Consider the following 17,685-nt stretch of genomic DNA (forward strand, 5'->3'; position numbering starts at 1 on the left):
CTCGCTCTCTGCTGAGACACAGACCTTTGTTATTCATTCTTTTCTATTCTTAGCTTAGCTAGCTTCTGAGAACTTTTCTCTCTATTTCTTTTTAGCATAGTTATAATGCAGTGTATATATATAATAAAATAATAAATCAAGCCTTCTGAACATAAGGTCAACATTCTCACCTCTCTCTTCATCCTGCAACCCTTGTGACCGCTGTCACAATATTGCCCTGCTGAAGCTTTGCCAAGCAGCCACCGCCATCCCACCACTGTCTCTTACTGGCTACTGCCCACATAGCACCTCAGGCTGCAGGTGTGCAGTAGTTCTGCAGGACCAAGACCAGTTACAGCCAAAGGAACTGTGGTTTCAGGTTGGCGGTAACCAGTTTTGGTGGAAACTTCATGGTGCAACCACATGTTTTGTGCTGTGCTCACCCATCAGCTGCTGAGCGGCTCACACTGGTGGCCTCTGCCTTAGCAGCTGCCACAAGATGTTGGGGAGGAGATCTGGGTGCCCACATGAGCTGTTTTACATGAGGAAAGATTGGATTTCCCAATTTCAGACCTTCAGCAAGAAGTGAGATTTTCACCCTTACAGTCACAGCATTTTATTTCCTCTGTGGAAAGCAAAGTGAAAATAGTAGTGGGTATTTTCTGTTTTCACACACACACACAGACACGCTGTTCACTTCAGGTATTCCTGCTTCAAACTCAAAACAAATAATCACATATCTGACCATGGGTGGGGTCATATTTGTTACTGGCTTCATTTCTTTTCACATTATTTAATCACAAAATTAATTACAGAAGTCGTTACCTGGAGAGAAAGGATTTAAAGTGAACACCAGTTATGGGCAACCATGGAGCTGCAGCCAGGCCTGATCCAGGCAGGTGTTTCAGCACAATCCTGACCTCAATCCCAGGAGCAGCCTCACAGGAGCAGAGGTTGCAGCACGCACCAGGTTTGCAATGTGCCCTCGCTCACAGCTGGCACAGCTCCCACTGCCCAAGCAGAGCAGCAGATGCTCAACCCAAACTTCTGCTCTGCTCATCTCCCTGGGAGAACAGAGGGATCCTTTCCACAGGTTTGGACCTTAAAGACAAGCATCAAAATTTCACAGCAAAAATATCACATTTCCTTCCAAAGAGCAGGAGAGGAACCAGAGGAAGAGCAGCCCACACATCGCCCTGTGCTTTGGGGCTGGGGGCACCTTCTGGGTGTGCTTTGCTAACAAAACCCCAGAGATGGCCCAGTTTGGCTCACAGCAGGCTTGGAAATCCAGGCCAGCTCTGTGGCCTTCTGTGCAGGAGAGGCAGGAGACACCAGCACTGCCCAGCAAAGCACAAGGGTCCCTGTGATGCTCTCAAGTGAGGCCTCCAAAGATTTACTGTGCTGAAACCTCCACTGGGTCTTCCTTCACATCTTCATGGTCCTCATTCTCCAGCTGCTCCAGTTTGCTGGATTTCTCATGGACAGCCTCCCCAGGAGTCTTCAAAAACCTGAAATAGATTTTTGTGGTGACTTTAAGGGCATGTACAAACCCAGCCCCAAACCAGGCTGCAAATGCTGGAGCCTTTGCCCTCAACAAGGCCAGGTTGGATAGGGCTTGGGCAGAGCAACCTGGGAGAGTGGAAAGTGGATGGTAGGGGTGAAATGAGATGAACTTTGAGGTTTCTTCCAAGCCAAACCCTTCCATGAGTCTGTGATCAGCGGAGCTCTGGAGCTCAGAGGGGATTTGCCATCCCTGGGCTTTGCTGAGGATCCCAGGAAGCCCTGAGGTCCCAGCTGGCACAGGACACAAACCCACTGGGGTGTGGGCAGGGGAGGATGCTGCTGGATGAAGCAGCTGCCAACATCTGGATCTCATCGCCTTCCCATGCCCCATCCATGCCATTTCTCTGCTCTGCTTCACCTCACCTGAACAACAGCTTCTGCCCTGGCTCCTTCTTGATGATGTTGAGTTTGTAGTAGTGTCTGAGAGCTCGTGACATCTTCTCATAGGTCATGTTCATGCGATTCTGGAAGGAGAGAAGGATTGTAGGGTGTTGAGCAAAAATCCCAGAGCAACAAGTCTTGCTCTGGGTCTGTGTGCAGCAGGGCCACACATGGGACATTTGAGGAGGTTTGGGGCACTGTGGGTCTGTAGTGTGAGTCCCTACCCCAGACTGGCTTCATGGTTTCCTTTCCAACAGGTAGAAAGTCCCACTTTAACCACCAGGCTGGCATCTCCCACTAACCTGTCAGGACCCAGGACATCCCTCTGGCTGTCCTGAGCAGCCCAGACCCTGCCAGGGGGCTCAGAGACCCTGGCACAGAGCCCGAAACACCTGTGGGGGTTTGATTATGACCCATGGAGCAAATTACCAACCTTAGATGAAGATCTGCAAGCCACAACAGTTTAGGTAGAATATTAGTGAAGTTATCACAGGGTGGAAAAGTAGATTTTGGGGTTTCTGGTATGGGAGTTCAGGAGGCAAGATGGAGGGAACTGGGCATGTCCAACATTTCCCCTTCTTCTTCTTGCCCTCCATCTTCTGCTGTGATGGTGGCACTTTTAGATTGGTTTAGAGTAGAAGCTCACTGTGTAACATAGGTGATAGGTATTGGGAAGTAATTATAAATATTGTACAGGTAGTTTTTAGTATAAAGACATAACACCGCCCTGTGAGCAGGCAGAGTGCCTGGAACTGTCCTGCTGGACGGACCTGGGCAGGGCAGGAGAAAGAATTTTATAGATAAGATACAATAAACAACCTTGAGACCGAGAACTGAGAGTTCTGACTCCTTCTTCAATCGCTGGGCTGGGAAAAGAGACTTTCCAACTTTTCTCAGGGTCACTCTGACCAGCAAGAGATCCCAACATTAACCCTACACCCCCCATGTCCCCCTCCCCAGCCCTGAGCCATGATCTCTAGGGAACAGCTCATGAAAGGCACATGCAGGGATGCCAAACTCCTTCTCAGGGATGCCAAACTCCCTCTCAGCTGCGCTTACCTTGTGGTTGCCCCAGAGCTGGGCCAGCCCGTTGGGGTTGACGACGCGGAACACCTTGGCCTCCCTGTCCTCCCACCTGATGTAGGGCTCGTAGCGGCGGTCGGCCAGCAGCTGGTACACGTACTCCCAGAGCAGCCTGCAGTCTGAGCAGGGGCAGCTGCTGGGCACAGAGCGGCCACCCTGCCAGCCTGCCCCAGCAGCACTATTGCACATTTAGAGCAGCAATGTCAGAACCCAGGTGTGGAACTCAGTGCATCCCTCCAGGTGCTCAGAGCTGCCCAGGACCCTGCTGGAGGCTCAGAGCACACAGCCCAGAGCACCTGGGGATTTGATTGTGACCCCTGGAGCAAGTTACCAGCTTTGTATGAGGACCTGAAAGTCACAGAAGTTTGAATAATATAATAATAAAATGATCACAGGGTGAAAATGTAGATTTTAGGATTTTTAGTATGGGGGTTATGGGGACAAGATGGAGAGAACCTGGGCATGTCCAGCCTTTCTTCTTCTTCTTCTTGGTCTCCATTTTCTGCAGTGATGTTGGCACTTTGGGATTGGTTTAGAGTAGAAATTCACTGTCTAACATAGGTGATGGGTATTGGGAATTAAGTGTGAATATGTTACACGTAGTTTGTAGTATAAAAGGACAACACAGAGTGCCTGTGGCTGCCCTGCTGAGCAGATCTGGGCTGGGCAGAAAGAAAATGTTATAAATAAGAATTAATAAACAACTTCAAGACCAAAAACTGAAGAGCTCTGACTCATTCTTTGGATGTGCGGGCCAAAACAGAGACATCCTGCACATCTCAGGGCAGCAATGAACAACCAAAAACCTGAGACCCAGGAAATTCCTCTGGCTGCCCTGGAGGGCTCCAGCCCCTGCCCAAGGGGCTCAGAGACCTTGGCACAGAGCCCAAGACCCCTGTGCCTTTGGTTTAGCCCTTGGAAAAAACAATTACCAACCTTTATACAAAGAATTACAAGCCAAGAGAGTTTAAGTAGAATAATAGTTGGTCACAGGGTGTTGCCCTGATTTTTTAAGAATTTCAAAGCCTTCTGATGTTCACATTCTTATAGCAAACTTTCTCACACATTTTCTATAAATAACTTGTTGATTTGCATTCTTTTATAGAAGAGAAATTTGATGGGCTGTTGGTTTGTCCAGTGTCATTGGAGAGATGGCACTTTCACCCTCCAATCCACTGTCTCTTTTAGAAAACTATAAATATTAGAGCCAGGAAATAAACTTCCCTTTTCTTCTCACCTTGAGAGCAGCAGTGTGTGAGCTCGTGTTGTTTCATGTCCTATAGTGACATCAAGGTGAAAAATAGATTTTTGGGGTGTTTTAGAATGGGAGTTCAGGGGGCAAGATGGAGGAATCTGGGCATGTCCAGCCTTTCTCCTTCTTCTTCTTCTTGGCCTCCATCTTCTGGGCGATGTTGGCACTTTTGGATTGGTTTAAGGTAGAAGCTCACTGTCTAACATAGGTGATAGGCATTGGGAAGTTACTGTAAATAATGTACGCGTAGTTTTTAGTATAAAAAGACAACACCAGTGTGCCTCAACCCGACCTGCAAGACAGACCTTGGTGGGTCAGAGAAAGAATTTTATAGATCAGAAACAATAAACAACCTTGAGAAGGAGAATAGAAGAGCTCTGACTCCTTCAACTGCCAGGCTGGGAAAAGAGACTTTCTAATGTATCTCGGGGTCCCTGTGACCAGCAGAGATTCTGAGATGACAATTGTCATTGCAGTCACTGTCACTATGACAATTGTCACCAAATAACTTGCCACAGACACGCAGCTCTTCCAAGGTGAAAAAAGAGTTTTTAATTGCTGACTCTAACATTTATAGATTGCTAAAAGTGACAGTGCCACCTCTCCAATGACACTGGACAAACCAACAGTTCGTAAATTTTTAGTCCTCCATAAAAGAATGCAAAACAGTAAGTTATTTATGTAAAGAGTGTGAGAAAGTTTGTTATAAAAATGTAAACATCAGAAGGCTTAGAAAAACTTAAAAAATCAGGGCAACACAATAAATATGAGAAGAGCACAGAGCTCAGGCACAGCACTTTTACTGTGAGATCTCAGAGCAATTATAATTTTTCAGGTGGGGAAACTGAGGTGGAAAAGCACGGAGTGAGGGGAAGGAGACAGATGGGCAGACAGGACAAAGCACCATCTCATTTCCCCAAGGAGCGAGGCTATAAATTCATAATTACCTGCAATTTTCCCATCCACTGGGGCCGACAGGGTAGCAGGGAAGGAGCAGATGGCACCTGGACTCTCTGAGCTGTGGTGGGAGAGGTTCAGTGGCTGCCTGTGGCTGTGGAACAGGGGCTGCTCTGCACAGCCCAGCCACGAGGAAACAGCTGGGGCAGCCTCAGCACTGCAGTCTGCACCTGCAAAAAAAACCCTAATAAAATAAACCCCTAATAATCACCCTGTGGTTCATTAGGGTCCCAGACCTTGCACAGCCCTGGAACAGGAGGGGAGGGACAGCCCGGGGTGGTTTTCAGGTGGGATCAGCCCACAGAGGAGGAGGATGCTGAGGAAAACCTGGGATTTTCCAAAGGCTGGAGCAGCACAAAGTCCAGGGGGGTTAGAGGAGATGTCAGGTAGGGTAAGGGTCAGATGAAGAAGAAAAACTGGTAGAGGAAAATGCCCCAGAGCAGAGGAACCCCCTGGTAAATTGTTGTGGGGACTTAGCATGTTAATTACCAGTAAAGAGCCCAGGAAAGTGCCCTCAGATCCACCTCCACGCACATCCAGCCTCTGACACCCATCCAACCCACCCTAACTCCTACCTGGGCCCCCCAAGGGCACAAAGCAGCCTCACTGCCCCCCACCAACCTCACCTGGGCCCTCTGCCCACCCCCTGACCCAGCATCTCTGTGCAAGCTCAGCCCAGCTCCTCAGCCCTTTCCATGCTGCAGGACTGATCTCCAGCAGGGCTGTGCCTCTGCCTGGCTTTGACCCTCCCTGACCCAAATCTCAATCTGCACGTTTCTTAGGGAAGTCACAGCATTGCCAGTTTGCCACAGACCCCACAGCACTGGCTCTGAGCTGCTGCATCACTACAAACTCCCCAGCTGGCCTGGGCTTTGCTGGGCCTGGGTGCCTCTCTCAGGGGGTGTGGGCTGGTTTCAGCAGGCTGAGCTCCGAGCCCCAGGTGTGTGCAACCAGGCAGGTTCTGCCTGCTGGACACTGCTGCCCTCCCAGGGTATTTTTCCCCCACCATACCTTCCTCTGTGCTCCTGGCTTTCCTGAAGGGCGAGTTCAGCAAGGGGCTGCACACCAGAGCTCTTCTCTGAGTTTTAATGAACTGGAGGATTTCATACAGCACGTCCCCTGCAGGGAGGGAAACTCTGCTCAGATGCCTTCAGATAATGGTTTGAATAATGTTGCTGAAATTCTGAACTACAGAGTGTGGGTTATTCCCCATCTCAAAGTGTTGGAATGTTGGGGGACACAAGACAGGTGATGGACTTTGGACCTGGTTAACAAAAGAGGTTTGATAACAGGATGCCTTGGCAAAAACAAATGGAACTTCGAAAATTAGACCTGGATTGCAAGAAGATTAAATCAAACAGGTTACCAGAAAAAGAAAATCCCATTAAACTCTGCAAGCAGGAGATGTTGTTATTTGCATAAGTTTGTGTATGTGATTTTAACCTAATCATTGCAGGACACATTACTAGTCTCCCTGAAATAGTACCTAAGTGTTTGTATCCCATAATAAAATGGGATTCTGATCACCAAGTCAGTCTCCCTGTCTCTCTTCATCATTGACACCAAAGTATTTGCGGTTCAGATGGACCAGAGAAAGGAAGAGCTGTCCTCATCTCCAGCTCAAAACCTGCTCTGCTGGGACCCTCTGAGCTCTCTCAGCAGAGCACTCCCTGTGCTGGGATGGTGCTCACAAACCCCTGGGTCCAACCTGAGCTGAGCTCAGTGTCTGAAATCCTCCTTGGTGAGGATACACAAGGCTTTGCTGCTCATTTCAAACTTAATAGCCCATGGATACCCTTCACTCAAAGTATCAAGTAACAATGAGCCTCGCAGAGTAAACAAGAGGATCAAACACCTATAGTGCTAGCAACACATTAGAGAAAATTAAATAGAAAAATAAACTTTATCTGTTTTTTAAGTTACCCATTAACTTGACCAATGTAAGTTTCTGTGGCTTCCTGGAATGTACAGCATATGTACTTTGCATGATGGAAAGACAATGAACAAGCAGAGACCTGTGCTCCTGCTGCCCAGTGCTGCACTCCCTGGACTTCACTGGCTTTGATGCAGGATCCCCACCTTGTGCTGGGATGGTGCTCACAAACCCCTGGGTCTCACCTGAGCTGGGAGCTCGGTGTCTGAAATTCTCCTTGGTGAGGATACACAAGGCTTTGCCGTTCATTTCAAACTTAATACCCCATGGATATCTTTATTTCAAGGTATCAAGTAACAAAAAGGATCAAACACCTATAGTGCTAGCAACACACACTGACTTTAGAGAAAATTAAATAGAAAAATAAACTTTGTCTGTTTTTTAAGTTACCCATTAACTTGACCACTGTAAGATTTTTAAGGTTTCTGTGGCTTCCTGGAATGTGCACCACGTCTACTTTGCATGATGGAGAGACAACTGAACAAGCAGAGACCTGAGCTCCTGCTGCCCAGTGCTGCACTCCCTGGACTTCACTGGCTTGGATGCAGCCACAAGAGTGCCTGGATCCCCACCTTGTGCTGGGATGGTGCTCACAAGCCCCTGGGTCTCACCTGAGCCGGGAGCTCGGTGTCTGAAGTCCTCCTTGGTGAGGATGCACAAGGCTTTGCCGTTCATTTCGAACCTGCTCTGCTCAGTGGGCCGCAGGGAATACTCCCTCTCAGCCCATCGCAGCCAGTGGATCACATCGTCCTTGCTCCACAGGGAGGGCTGGATTCCTGAAACCAGGAAAACACCTCTGTTCTCAAACTGCTGAGTGGCAGGTGGGGCTTCTTCTCCATCACCAAACTTTCCCTCTGTATTAAGTACTCATGGGTCAAAAACACCACAAAGAGAGAAAATGAACCCTGAGGAAGCCTTGTCCCCCTTGCCAGCAGGGAATGGTCCCTGGGTGGGACACTGTGATGGTATTCACAGGGGTTTTAGGATGAGGGAAGAGACGAGGATCTGACTCCATGTTTCAGAAGGCTTGATTTATTATTTTATTATATATATTATATGAAAACTATACTAAAAGAATAGAAGAAAGGATTTCATCAGAAGGCTAGCCAAGAATAGAATTAGAAGGAATGATAACAAACACTCTGTCTTGGACTCTCTGTCCGAGCCAGCTGACTGTGATTGGCCATTAATTAGAAACATCTAACATGGGCAAATCAAAGATCTACTTGTTGCACTCCACAGCAGCAGATAATCATTGCTTACATTTTGTTCCTGAGGCCTTTCAGCTTCTCAGGAGGAAAAATCCTAAGGAAAGGATTTTTCATAAAAGATGTCTGTGACACCATGGCTGTGCCCACCCTGTCCCACCCCCTGGCAACTCCTTTTTGAACAGCACTGACTTGCTTAACCTCTACTCACTCAGCCTCCCTGGAAGTCGGAAGATCTGCCCAGTGCTGATGGGTGAGGGTCTGGCCTGGAATGAGGATGGTACTGACACGGCCACCACGGGGCTGGAGGAGCTGATGGTCACCTTGCCCTGGGGAAGAGATCAGATACATCAGTGGGGAGAAATTCTGGTCCTGCCTTTGCTTTGGAGGTGCCTTCATGTCCTGGATTGCCAAGCAGATTGTGTTTATTTGCCATCTGTATGGCAGCTGGCTTCTGTTCAGTGGGCACTTTTCCTTATCTCTTCCACACCCACTCCTCTCTCCAGGGAGACATCTGCTGATAACAGCCATTGAATGTCACTGCCTGGCTGATAAGAACTACAGCATCCCATTGGGAGATGTGAGCCCAGAGGGAGGAGCCAAGCATTCCTACCCGGATATAATCTGGAGATTCTGGAACACCAGCACAGCTTCTCCACTGGATTGCCCAGAGGAACAGCAGCTGCCTCTTCTTCCCCTGGATCTTCAGAGGCAGAGACTGCACCTTTCTCCAGGATCCCTGCTCCAGCAGAAGCAGCCCTGACACTGCAGGAGGGCTGAGCCACAATTCCAATGGGACTGCTGCCAACAGCCTGACCCACAGGGTGTCAAGTTGGGTTCTGACTCTGTCAGTGTTGGTTTGGTTTACTGCATTGTTTATTTTATCTTTTTATTTTCTTCCCTAGTAAAGAACTGTTATTCTTGCTCCCATATTTTTGCCTGAGAGCCCCTTAAAATTTATAGCAATTCAGAGGGGAAGGTTTACATTTTCCATTTCAGGGGAGGCTCCTGCCTTCCTTAGCAGACACCTGGCTTTCCAAACCAAGACACCCCACCTGCTCCAGTATTTCCTAACTGGTTTCTCGTAGCAGTGTGATGTGATGTGACATGTGATGTTTTTGTATTAAGGATGAATGAAGTGACAAAACCTCTTAGGTTTTTAGAAGGTAAATGTAAATTTTATTAGACACTATTTATTCTTTTATAGATAACTATGATAAAGTTGGACTTGATTGGTCTTTAATTAATACTCTTTATACTATTGGTTAATTAGGAATAGTACCCTTCTTGTAAATATTTTATAAGTAAATGATATGTTTAAAACACTAGTTGTAAAGATTAAGGATTGTGTTAATTCTTCCTCTGAGCTTTCTCAAACTTCCCAGAGTAATGCTTGAGAAAGTTTATCTGATTCTTTCTCTGACCAGACTTTCAGCAACCACAGATGTGATGTGTTGTCTACAGCTCTTCCTCACACTTTTCCAGTCCCTGGTTACCAAGAGATCCTTTCTCCAGCTCTTTAGCAGAGGAACCTGCCCTCATTCAGGCTCTGGATGGGGATTATCCATCCCCACTCCCCGTGGCTGCAGGGAAATGGGAGATGGAGCTGAGGCTGGCAGAGCCTGCAGTGCCTGTGCTCCTGCAGGACCCTCTGATGCTCGATGGATGCTTTTTAGAAGGTTTTAGAAGAGCAGTTCAATTCTTTAGAGCTGTTAAAATAAACCTGGCAGCAGTTTATTTGGTTTTGTCTTGAAAACACCATATGGAGAGGGATCTCTCACTCTGTCCCCAGGGATCATTTGGGCATAAGTGGGAATGGCCATTCCATGGTTTAGGGGGATGCAAGCTCCTCTTGCTCACTCTCCATGGAGTTCTGGCCCCCTCAGGAATTACTTTTCCCTCTCAGCCAGGGCATGTGAGCCAGAAGGGAGCTCAGATCCTGCTTCCAGCCACATCCAGATCTTGAAATATTACTGGCAGCCAAGCAGATAATGTTTCCCCTTAAAAACCTATTAATGTGGATCCCAGCGATTTCTCAGCTTCGCTCACTGGAAAATTAACAATTTTGCTGTCAAATGGTATTTTCTGAAGCAGTTACCAACTCTGAGCACTTCAGGCTCAGGCAGGTGATTTAGAGCAGCCACCCCCTGACTGTGTGTGCAGGCAGAGGAGTTGAGCCCTCTGAAAATGAAGGGTGAGGAGATGGGAGCTGGACACATCTTAAAGGCAGAGCTGAAGCTCCCAAAATCAGGACAAGAGGAGACAGGAGCAATACAGTGCATCAGTCCAGGGGAAAATGCTTCCCTGGGAGTTACACCAGGCTGATGTGAAGATTGCTGAATCCTGAATTCTGAAATTCTGAACATTTCAGAATTTTCCTTCTGAAAAAGAAGGACAGTTTCGTGGTCACTGGATTGGATTTAAAAAGCAGGCAGCTACATGACACTGCATGAGGAGAACAGTGAGACTCCAGAATAAACTCTGAGCAGGCTTGGCAGCAACACAAACTGTCTTTCAGATTCACTCTAAGCAACAAGCTATGGGGAAAATAAAAGTGAAAGAAATCAGCAGTGTATTTTGTCTAGAACTCTCTAAAAGTTATTTTAATTTTCTCCTATTGTTGTGACTCTTTTACAAACGAGATTTACAGTAAAACCAGAACAAATCTGGTATTTTTCTTGCTCCTAAATATTTATAGGCCTTGAGATACATTCTGAATTTTTATTATGTTATACTAATTTTATGTTCTTGCTTTTGTCCCTGCTTAGCTGCTTTCAGACTTTTCTGAGACGGGTTTTTTTTTTGCTTCAAGAGGAAATACTGTCCTTGGGGGTGTTTGAGTGGGAAAGTGAGAAAAAGCAGGGTGGAAAGGAACCCCCAGATGTGTGAGAGGAGCTTTTTGCTCAGAACCCAGTGGGTGAACAGAGGCTCCTGGCTGCTCTGTGAGGCTGTTTGGAGGTGGGGTAGGGGCTCACCCTCCAGGGCATGAACTTCCAGCAAATTTTGTGCTGGTTTAGGGCAAATTTGTGAGAAATGAGCACCATGAGCCAACACATACAGCAGCCTTATTGCCACTTCTACTTCCATAAATCGTGTACCCTGCCAGTTTTGAATGCAGTGTTAAAAACTCTGCAGATGCCAACAGTAATCCTGGTGAAACCTGACAAAGCAACAGTTTCAACTGTTTTCGGTACTCCACAAACATTGCTTCATCTTCACCCTCATTTTCAAAATTATACTCTTCATTATATATCAATTTCTTCATAGCATCCAACACGATTTACCTCTACATTATTAGCTTTTTGTTGTTCTGCCAGTCTGAACGCACAGAACATCACACCCAGCATAAACACACGAGTGGGGACAGCAGCATCTCAACGAGCCCGAAGAGAGGAGGAGAAATCCCGAGAGGGGCCGGGAGGAGGGAGGACAGGGACCGGGGCCGGCTCCTACCTGCATGGCCGGCCCGGTGCGAGCGGAGCCCGCCGCGCTCCGCGCCCGTCCCCGCGCCGCGATCCCGGCCAAAAACGAAATCGAAACGAGCGGGAGCCCCGGGAGGCCGGAGAGCAGCGGGGGCAGCGCCCGGGGCCGGGTCCTGCTCCCCCCGCCCCCGCCGGGGAACCGCGGCTCGGCTCGGCTCGGCTCGGCTCGGCTCGTCCCGGCCGGTACCGGCACCGGGGAACCTCCTGCTCCCCTGAGCCCCGATCCGCTCGGTACCGATACCGGGAACCTCCTGCTCCCCTGAGCCCAGATCCACCCGGTACCGGTACCGGGGAACCTCCTGCTCCCGGGGCTCTGCTCCGCCCGGTACCGGGACAGCATCGGGGATCCTCCTGCTCCTCTGAGCCCCGATCCGCCCGGTACCGATACCGGGACAGCACCGGGGAACCTCCTGCTCCCGGGGCTCTGCTCCGTACCGGTACCGGGACAGCACCGGAGAACCTCCTGCTCCCCTGAGCCCTGATCCGCTCGGTACCGATACCGGGAACCTCCTGCTCCCCTGAGCCCTGATCCGCTCGGTACCGATACCAGGGAACCTCCTGCTCTCCTGAGCCCGCGGCTCGACCCGTTCCACCCGGTACCGGGACAGCACCGGGGAACCTCCTGCTCCCGGGGCCCCGCAGGCGGACACACATCTCCTCCTCCGGGAGGACGGAGCGATCCCGGGACACGCCGGGAGCAGCTCCAGGAGCGGGGTTCGTCCTTTCTCTCCCCCAGGGGGAAAGCGGAGCAGCGGTCCCGGAGCAGCGGGAGGTGGGAGCACACCGGGAGGTGCCCACCGACACCGAGCACAGCCGGGGATGTGTGGGCACACACGCTGTGGGGTTACACGGGTAACTGGGATGGGCTTTGAAGGGACTGGGAGGGACAAAAAGTACACTTTTAGGAACAAAATGGGCACTGGGAGGCGACTGGGAGCGACTGGGGGGTAATGGGATCGACTGAGATGGACTGGGAGTGACTGGGATAGATTTGGAGGGCACCGGGATCGACTGGGATGGACTGGGAGTGACTGGGATAGATTTGGAGGGCACTGGGAGGCGACTGGGATGGACTGGAAGTGACTGGAATAGATTTGGAGGGCACTGGGATAAGACTGGAATGAACTGGGAGTGACTGGGATAGATTTGGAAGGCACTGGGATACACTGGGAGTGACTGGAATAGATTTGGAAGCCATTGGTATACACTAGGAGTGACTGGAATAGATTTGGAAGCCATTGGGATGAGCTGGGAGTGTCTGGGATAGACTTGAAGGGGATTGAATGGGATTTGGGAGGGATTGGACGGGACTGGGAAGGACTGCGAGGCACTTTTAGGGACAAAAAGTGTCCTAAACTGTGGACTGGGGGGTGGACTGTTAAGGCACTGGCATAGACTGGGAGGGACAAGAAGAGCACTTTTGGGGACAAAAGGGGCACTCGAAAGGCTCTGGAACCACCGGGGGGGCACCGTCATAGACTGGGATATACGGGGATGGACTGAGAGGGGACTGAGAGAGCACTGAGATAGACTTGGAGGGGGGTGGATGGGACTGGGAAGCGCTTTTAAGGGCAGAAAGGGGCTGTGGGAGGGAACTGGGCGGGACTGGGCTGGACTGGGCGGGCTCCGCTCCCGCAGGCACCGCCCCCTTGCGCCCCGCCCCCTCCTCCTCTTTTTATTTCCATTGGTCAATTAGGGAAGCCAATCATGGAGCTGGTCCAATCCCGTGGCGGCGTGGGCGGCGGGCGAGGCTCAGCGGCGGGGCCCCGCCCACCGCCCGCCTGAGGGAGCGGCCGCGGCGGGGACGCGGTGAGTGAGGCCTCGAGGGGCGGGGGGGCGGCCGCGGACCCTGCGGGGCTTTGGGGGCTCCTTCCCGCTCTCCTCTGGCCTTCTGGGGGTCTTGTCCGTGCTCTCCATGCTTTGAGGGAGGTTACGGGCCTGGGAGCGCCCGCAGTGCGCTCTGTGTCCGGAAAGGGGCGTTGGGGGGGGAGCTTTCCTGGCGCGGCGGGCACAGAGGAGAGCGCGGGGCCGAGAGGGGCCTGGGGGTCACAGGAAACATGGGGGAGAGGGCTGAGGGGCTCGCTGGGGATCACACGGGGCTCTGTTGTTGTGAATGGGCTTTGGAGGGGGTTCGGGGGTGTCTGGGGATCACAGGGGACAGGGATGAGGGGTCTGGGGGGATGTCTGGCTATCACAGGGGATGTGGGGCTGGGGGGGTGTCTGGGGGTCACAGAGGATATGCTGGAGTGGGCTGTGGGGCTGAGGGGGTGTCTGGGGGTCACAGGACATGTTGAAGGGGCTGTGGGGCTGAAGGGGTGTCTGGGGGTCACAGAGGATATGCTGGAGTGGGCTGTGGGGCTGAAGGGGTGTCTGGGGGTTACAGAGGATATGCTGGAGTGGGCTGTGGGGCTGAAGGGGTGTCTGGGGGTCACACAGGATATGCTGGAGGGGGCTGTGGGGCTGAGGGGGTATCTGGGGGTCACAGAGGATATGCTGGAGGGGGCTGTGGGGCTGAGGGGGTGTCTGGGGGTCACACGGGGTATGCTGGAGGGGGCTGAGGGGGTGTCTGGGGGTCACAGCAGACTCTGTTGTTGTGAATGTGCTTTGGGAGGGCTTTGGGGGCTGCTCTGCTGTTTGGGGACACAGCATTGTGTGCACTGATGGGAGCCATTTGTGAGGATGGGGGTGCTGCCACCTTTGTAGTGTTTACTTACAAAGGGGGTCTTTGGGGCTCTCCTGCACTCTGTGTTTGGTGGGGGGCTGGGGCTGTTATCCCTAGGTTGGCACTGCATCCTCGTGTTCCTGAGGTGTTTGCATTTTCCTGGGCCGTGTGCGAGGCTGGGGCTGTGCCCAGTGCCCTGTGCTGTGCCCACCACCCCCAGAATGGAACCAGCCTCCCCTTGGGGTGCTGACTGGACACACACCACTCTCCTACACGTGTTCTGGGGCTGAAGGCTGGTGCAGTGTTATTCTTAAACGTGTTTTTAGGGTTGAGTTAACCTTCCTTTTCATCCCTCCTTTCTGGCCCCACTGTGCTTTGGAAGGAGCAGGAATTTCTAAGGGGTTTTCCCCTGAATGGGTGAGTGGGTAAGACCTCAGCCCACCTCTGCTCATAGGCACATTTTTATGTCAGCTGTGATCCTGCCTGTCTCTGCTCTGCCATCTCAGTGACCTGAGGCTCTTCAGGGAAGGGATGATAATAATGCAAAGTCTTGGGTATGAGGTTTAATAAGACCAAGGTCCAGGTGCTGCATCAGGGTCAGGTCAACCTCCAGTATCAATCCAGGCTGGGAATGAAGAGCTGGAGAACAGCCCAGGGAGAAGGACTTGGGCATGAGTTGCTTGGACATGCCCTGGTCAGGTGTGTTGGACCCGGAACCCCCAGAGCCCTGGGCTGATCCCCCAGTGTGAGCAGCAGGAGAGGGGAGGTTCTGCCCCTCTGCCCTGCTCAGGTGAGACCCCACATGCAGAGCTGGTCCAGCACAGGAAGGACATGAAGCTGTTGGAGGAGACCACTGAGATGATCAGAGGGATGGGCAGCTCTGCTGTGAGGAAAGGCTGAGATTTGGGGTTGTTCAAGAGAAGATTTGGGATGACTGTAGTGTGGCCTTCCAGGAGCTGAAAGGTGTCTGCAGAAAGATGGAGAGAAGCTGTTTAGAAGGGCCTGGAGTGAGTGGACAAGGGGGAAGGGCTTCACCCTGACAGTAGATTTAGATGGGATATTGGGAAAAAATTCTTCCCTGTGAGGTTGGTGGGGACCTGGCACAGGGTGCCTGGAGAAGCTGTGGTTGCCCCATCCCTGGAAGTGTCCAAGGCCAGACTGGACAGGGCTTGGAACAGCCTGGGACAGTGGAAGGTGTCCCTGTCCATGGCAGGAGCTGAAACAGGATGAGCTTTAAGGTCTCTTCCCACCCAAACCATTCTGGGATTCTGTAAACCTGGGTGATTGAGACCCTCTGTAGGGAAAGTGTTCTCCACCCAAATCACGTTGTAGCTGTGGACTTTGGCTTTAAGGCAGAAAGTTCACCTGTGGCCCCTGTGAGAGCCCTGTCCCCACCTGAGCCCAGCCCGTCCTGCTGGCATTAGCAGCAGTCACAGACAGCTCAGGGCAGGGAAGTTGTGTCTGGGATCAACAGGAGCCCTGAGCTTTCCCTCTCAGGTGTGTCCTTGTTTCCCCTCTGCAGGGGCTGCACTGCTCACAGTCACCTGGCTTGGAGGGTTGTAAATACCTCAGGGCTCAGTGCTCAGAAGTGTTTTCAGTGATTTGAGCATCAAAACATTGAATTATTTGGGTCAGGAGCTGTGGGTTAGTGTGTAGGCAAAGCTGCTTGTGAGAGTTATTATTCTCCAGACTGGATTTCCATGTGCCTTTATTGTTATTCTGTTTAGCGAAGCAGCCACCTTCTGCTAAAATAAATACACTGTTTATAGCATAACTCTGTATTTCCATCACTAACAAATGCTCTTTTGCAGAGCAGCCTGTACAACAATTGTCTTTATTTTCCATAATAACATCCATGCTCTGATCTCATGGCTGAAATGCAGTAGCTTATGTAAACCAAGGGAAGCCTGTGCAGAAGACTCTGTCTAGACTCACTGCACCTTATCTTAAAGCAATTAAAGACAGGTTAAAGTAAGTTCTGCTGTCATGGAAATAGGCATGTGCTGGTTTGTTGGTGTTTGTTTCAAAACAGATTAATTTGCAGCACGTGAAATGCTTCTTGATATCTTTTGATGCTGTCTTGTGCTGCCAGAATTAAAGGGGATGAATTTTATGTTTGATTTGGGCTTGAAAAGAATGAACTTTCTGGTAGGAGTTCATGACATCATTTTATTTTGGGGGAGCTTTCTGTTTTGTAGTTCTCTATAAATGAGTGGAGTTCAGTGAGCTCAGTCAAGCTGCAGGGGCAGCTGGAAGAAGTTGGAGGTGAAATTACCAAAGTGGTTATTTCTATCCTTCTTAACAGTGGTGAGAACCAAGTAACAAAGTCATCTGAGCTCTTGGATGTAAAGTTCATGTACCTGCAGACAGAGAGAGTGAATATGGAGTTTTCTTGGGGTTGTTTATTTTCTGGAAAGGTTTTGAGGCAGTTCTGGAGTGGCAGATGAGAGTCATTCCAGAGCCTCATCACTGGCTGTGCTAACAGAAATGTATCATCTAAAATCCATCTGGAGTTGTTGGATGTGTCCAGTATAAATCAATCAAAGTTACACTTTGTTTTCCTGTGCTCCAGAGCTGTCCTTACCTGAGCTCTGATGACACCAGTCATCAATATTTGCATCCCCAAAGTATTTTTAACCATCAGGCTTGAGAAACTCTCTTACTTCAGCTGATTTGATCATAAATCTGATATTACCTCAGTCTCTTTGAAGTACCTTCATGTTCTGGCATGCTCAGAATCCAAGAGGTTTCATAACCACTTGCTGGGAGTTTTCTGTTCAGGATATTGTAACATTTTTTTGTCTGGTGACTCAGTCTGTCCTCACAGGTCATGAGAAGCAAGAATCATCATCTCATTTATCAGTTGGTACTTTCAGCCCTGAGTTTGGGCCATGCCAGGATGTGTTTGTCACTCGACCTCATCTTGAACTCATTCCATGTGCCCAGGACAGGCAGCCAAGTGTTCAGTTCACTGTGTCGCAGTACATTCACAAGAATCAAAGTATAATATTGCTGTTAATTCTGTTTAAACACCGGAAAATCTATAAGCAGAACATTTGGGTGTAGAGAAAAGTAAACAACATTTCATTTTTTTGCTGCAAGGCTCCAGTGCTGTAGTTAACAACACCTTTGTCCCCCTTTGCCAAAAGCTGTCATCACCAAGGGACATTGGCCAGGCAGTGGGA

At 50.2% G+C, this 17,685-nt stretch overlaps 2 protein-coding genes across 2 annotated transcripts in view; one reads left to right on the forward strand and one right to left on the reverse strand.

Moving 5' to 3' along the window:
• Positions 1–1,372: 1,372 nt before the first annotated feature.
• ETV7 (ETS variant transcription factor 7) lies at positions 1,373–13,755 on the reverse strand. The gene is given in 10 exon segments (XM_054290688.1): positions 1,373–1,487; positions 1,906–2,006; positions 2,983–3,125; positions 5,206–5,385; positions 6,227–6,334; positions 7,760–7,924; positions 11,810–11,912; positions 11,914–12,008; positions 12,423–12,565; positions 13,613–13,755. Coding segments are annotated over 10 exon segments (1,296 nt in total).
• KCTD20 (potassium channel tetramerization domain containing 20) overlaps positions 13,602–17,685 on the forward strand; it is a 32,466-nt gene continuing 28,382 nt past the window's right edge. The window contains exon 1 of the mRNA XM_054290736.1: positions 13,602–13,647. The gene's annotated coding sequence lies outside the window, so the exon portion shown is untranslated. The remainder of the gene's footprint in view (positions 13,648–17,685) is intronic.

The sequence above is a fragment of the Melozone crissalis genome, unplaced genomic scaffold, assembly GCF_028551555.1.
Source record: "Melozone crissalis strain CALT ecotype California unplaced genomic scaffold, PUWL_Pcris_2 ptg000086l_1, whole genome shotgun sequence".
NCBI classification, from domain to species: Eukaryota; Metazoa; Chordata; class Aves; order Passeriformes; family Passerellidae; genus Melozone; species Melozone crissalis.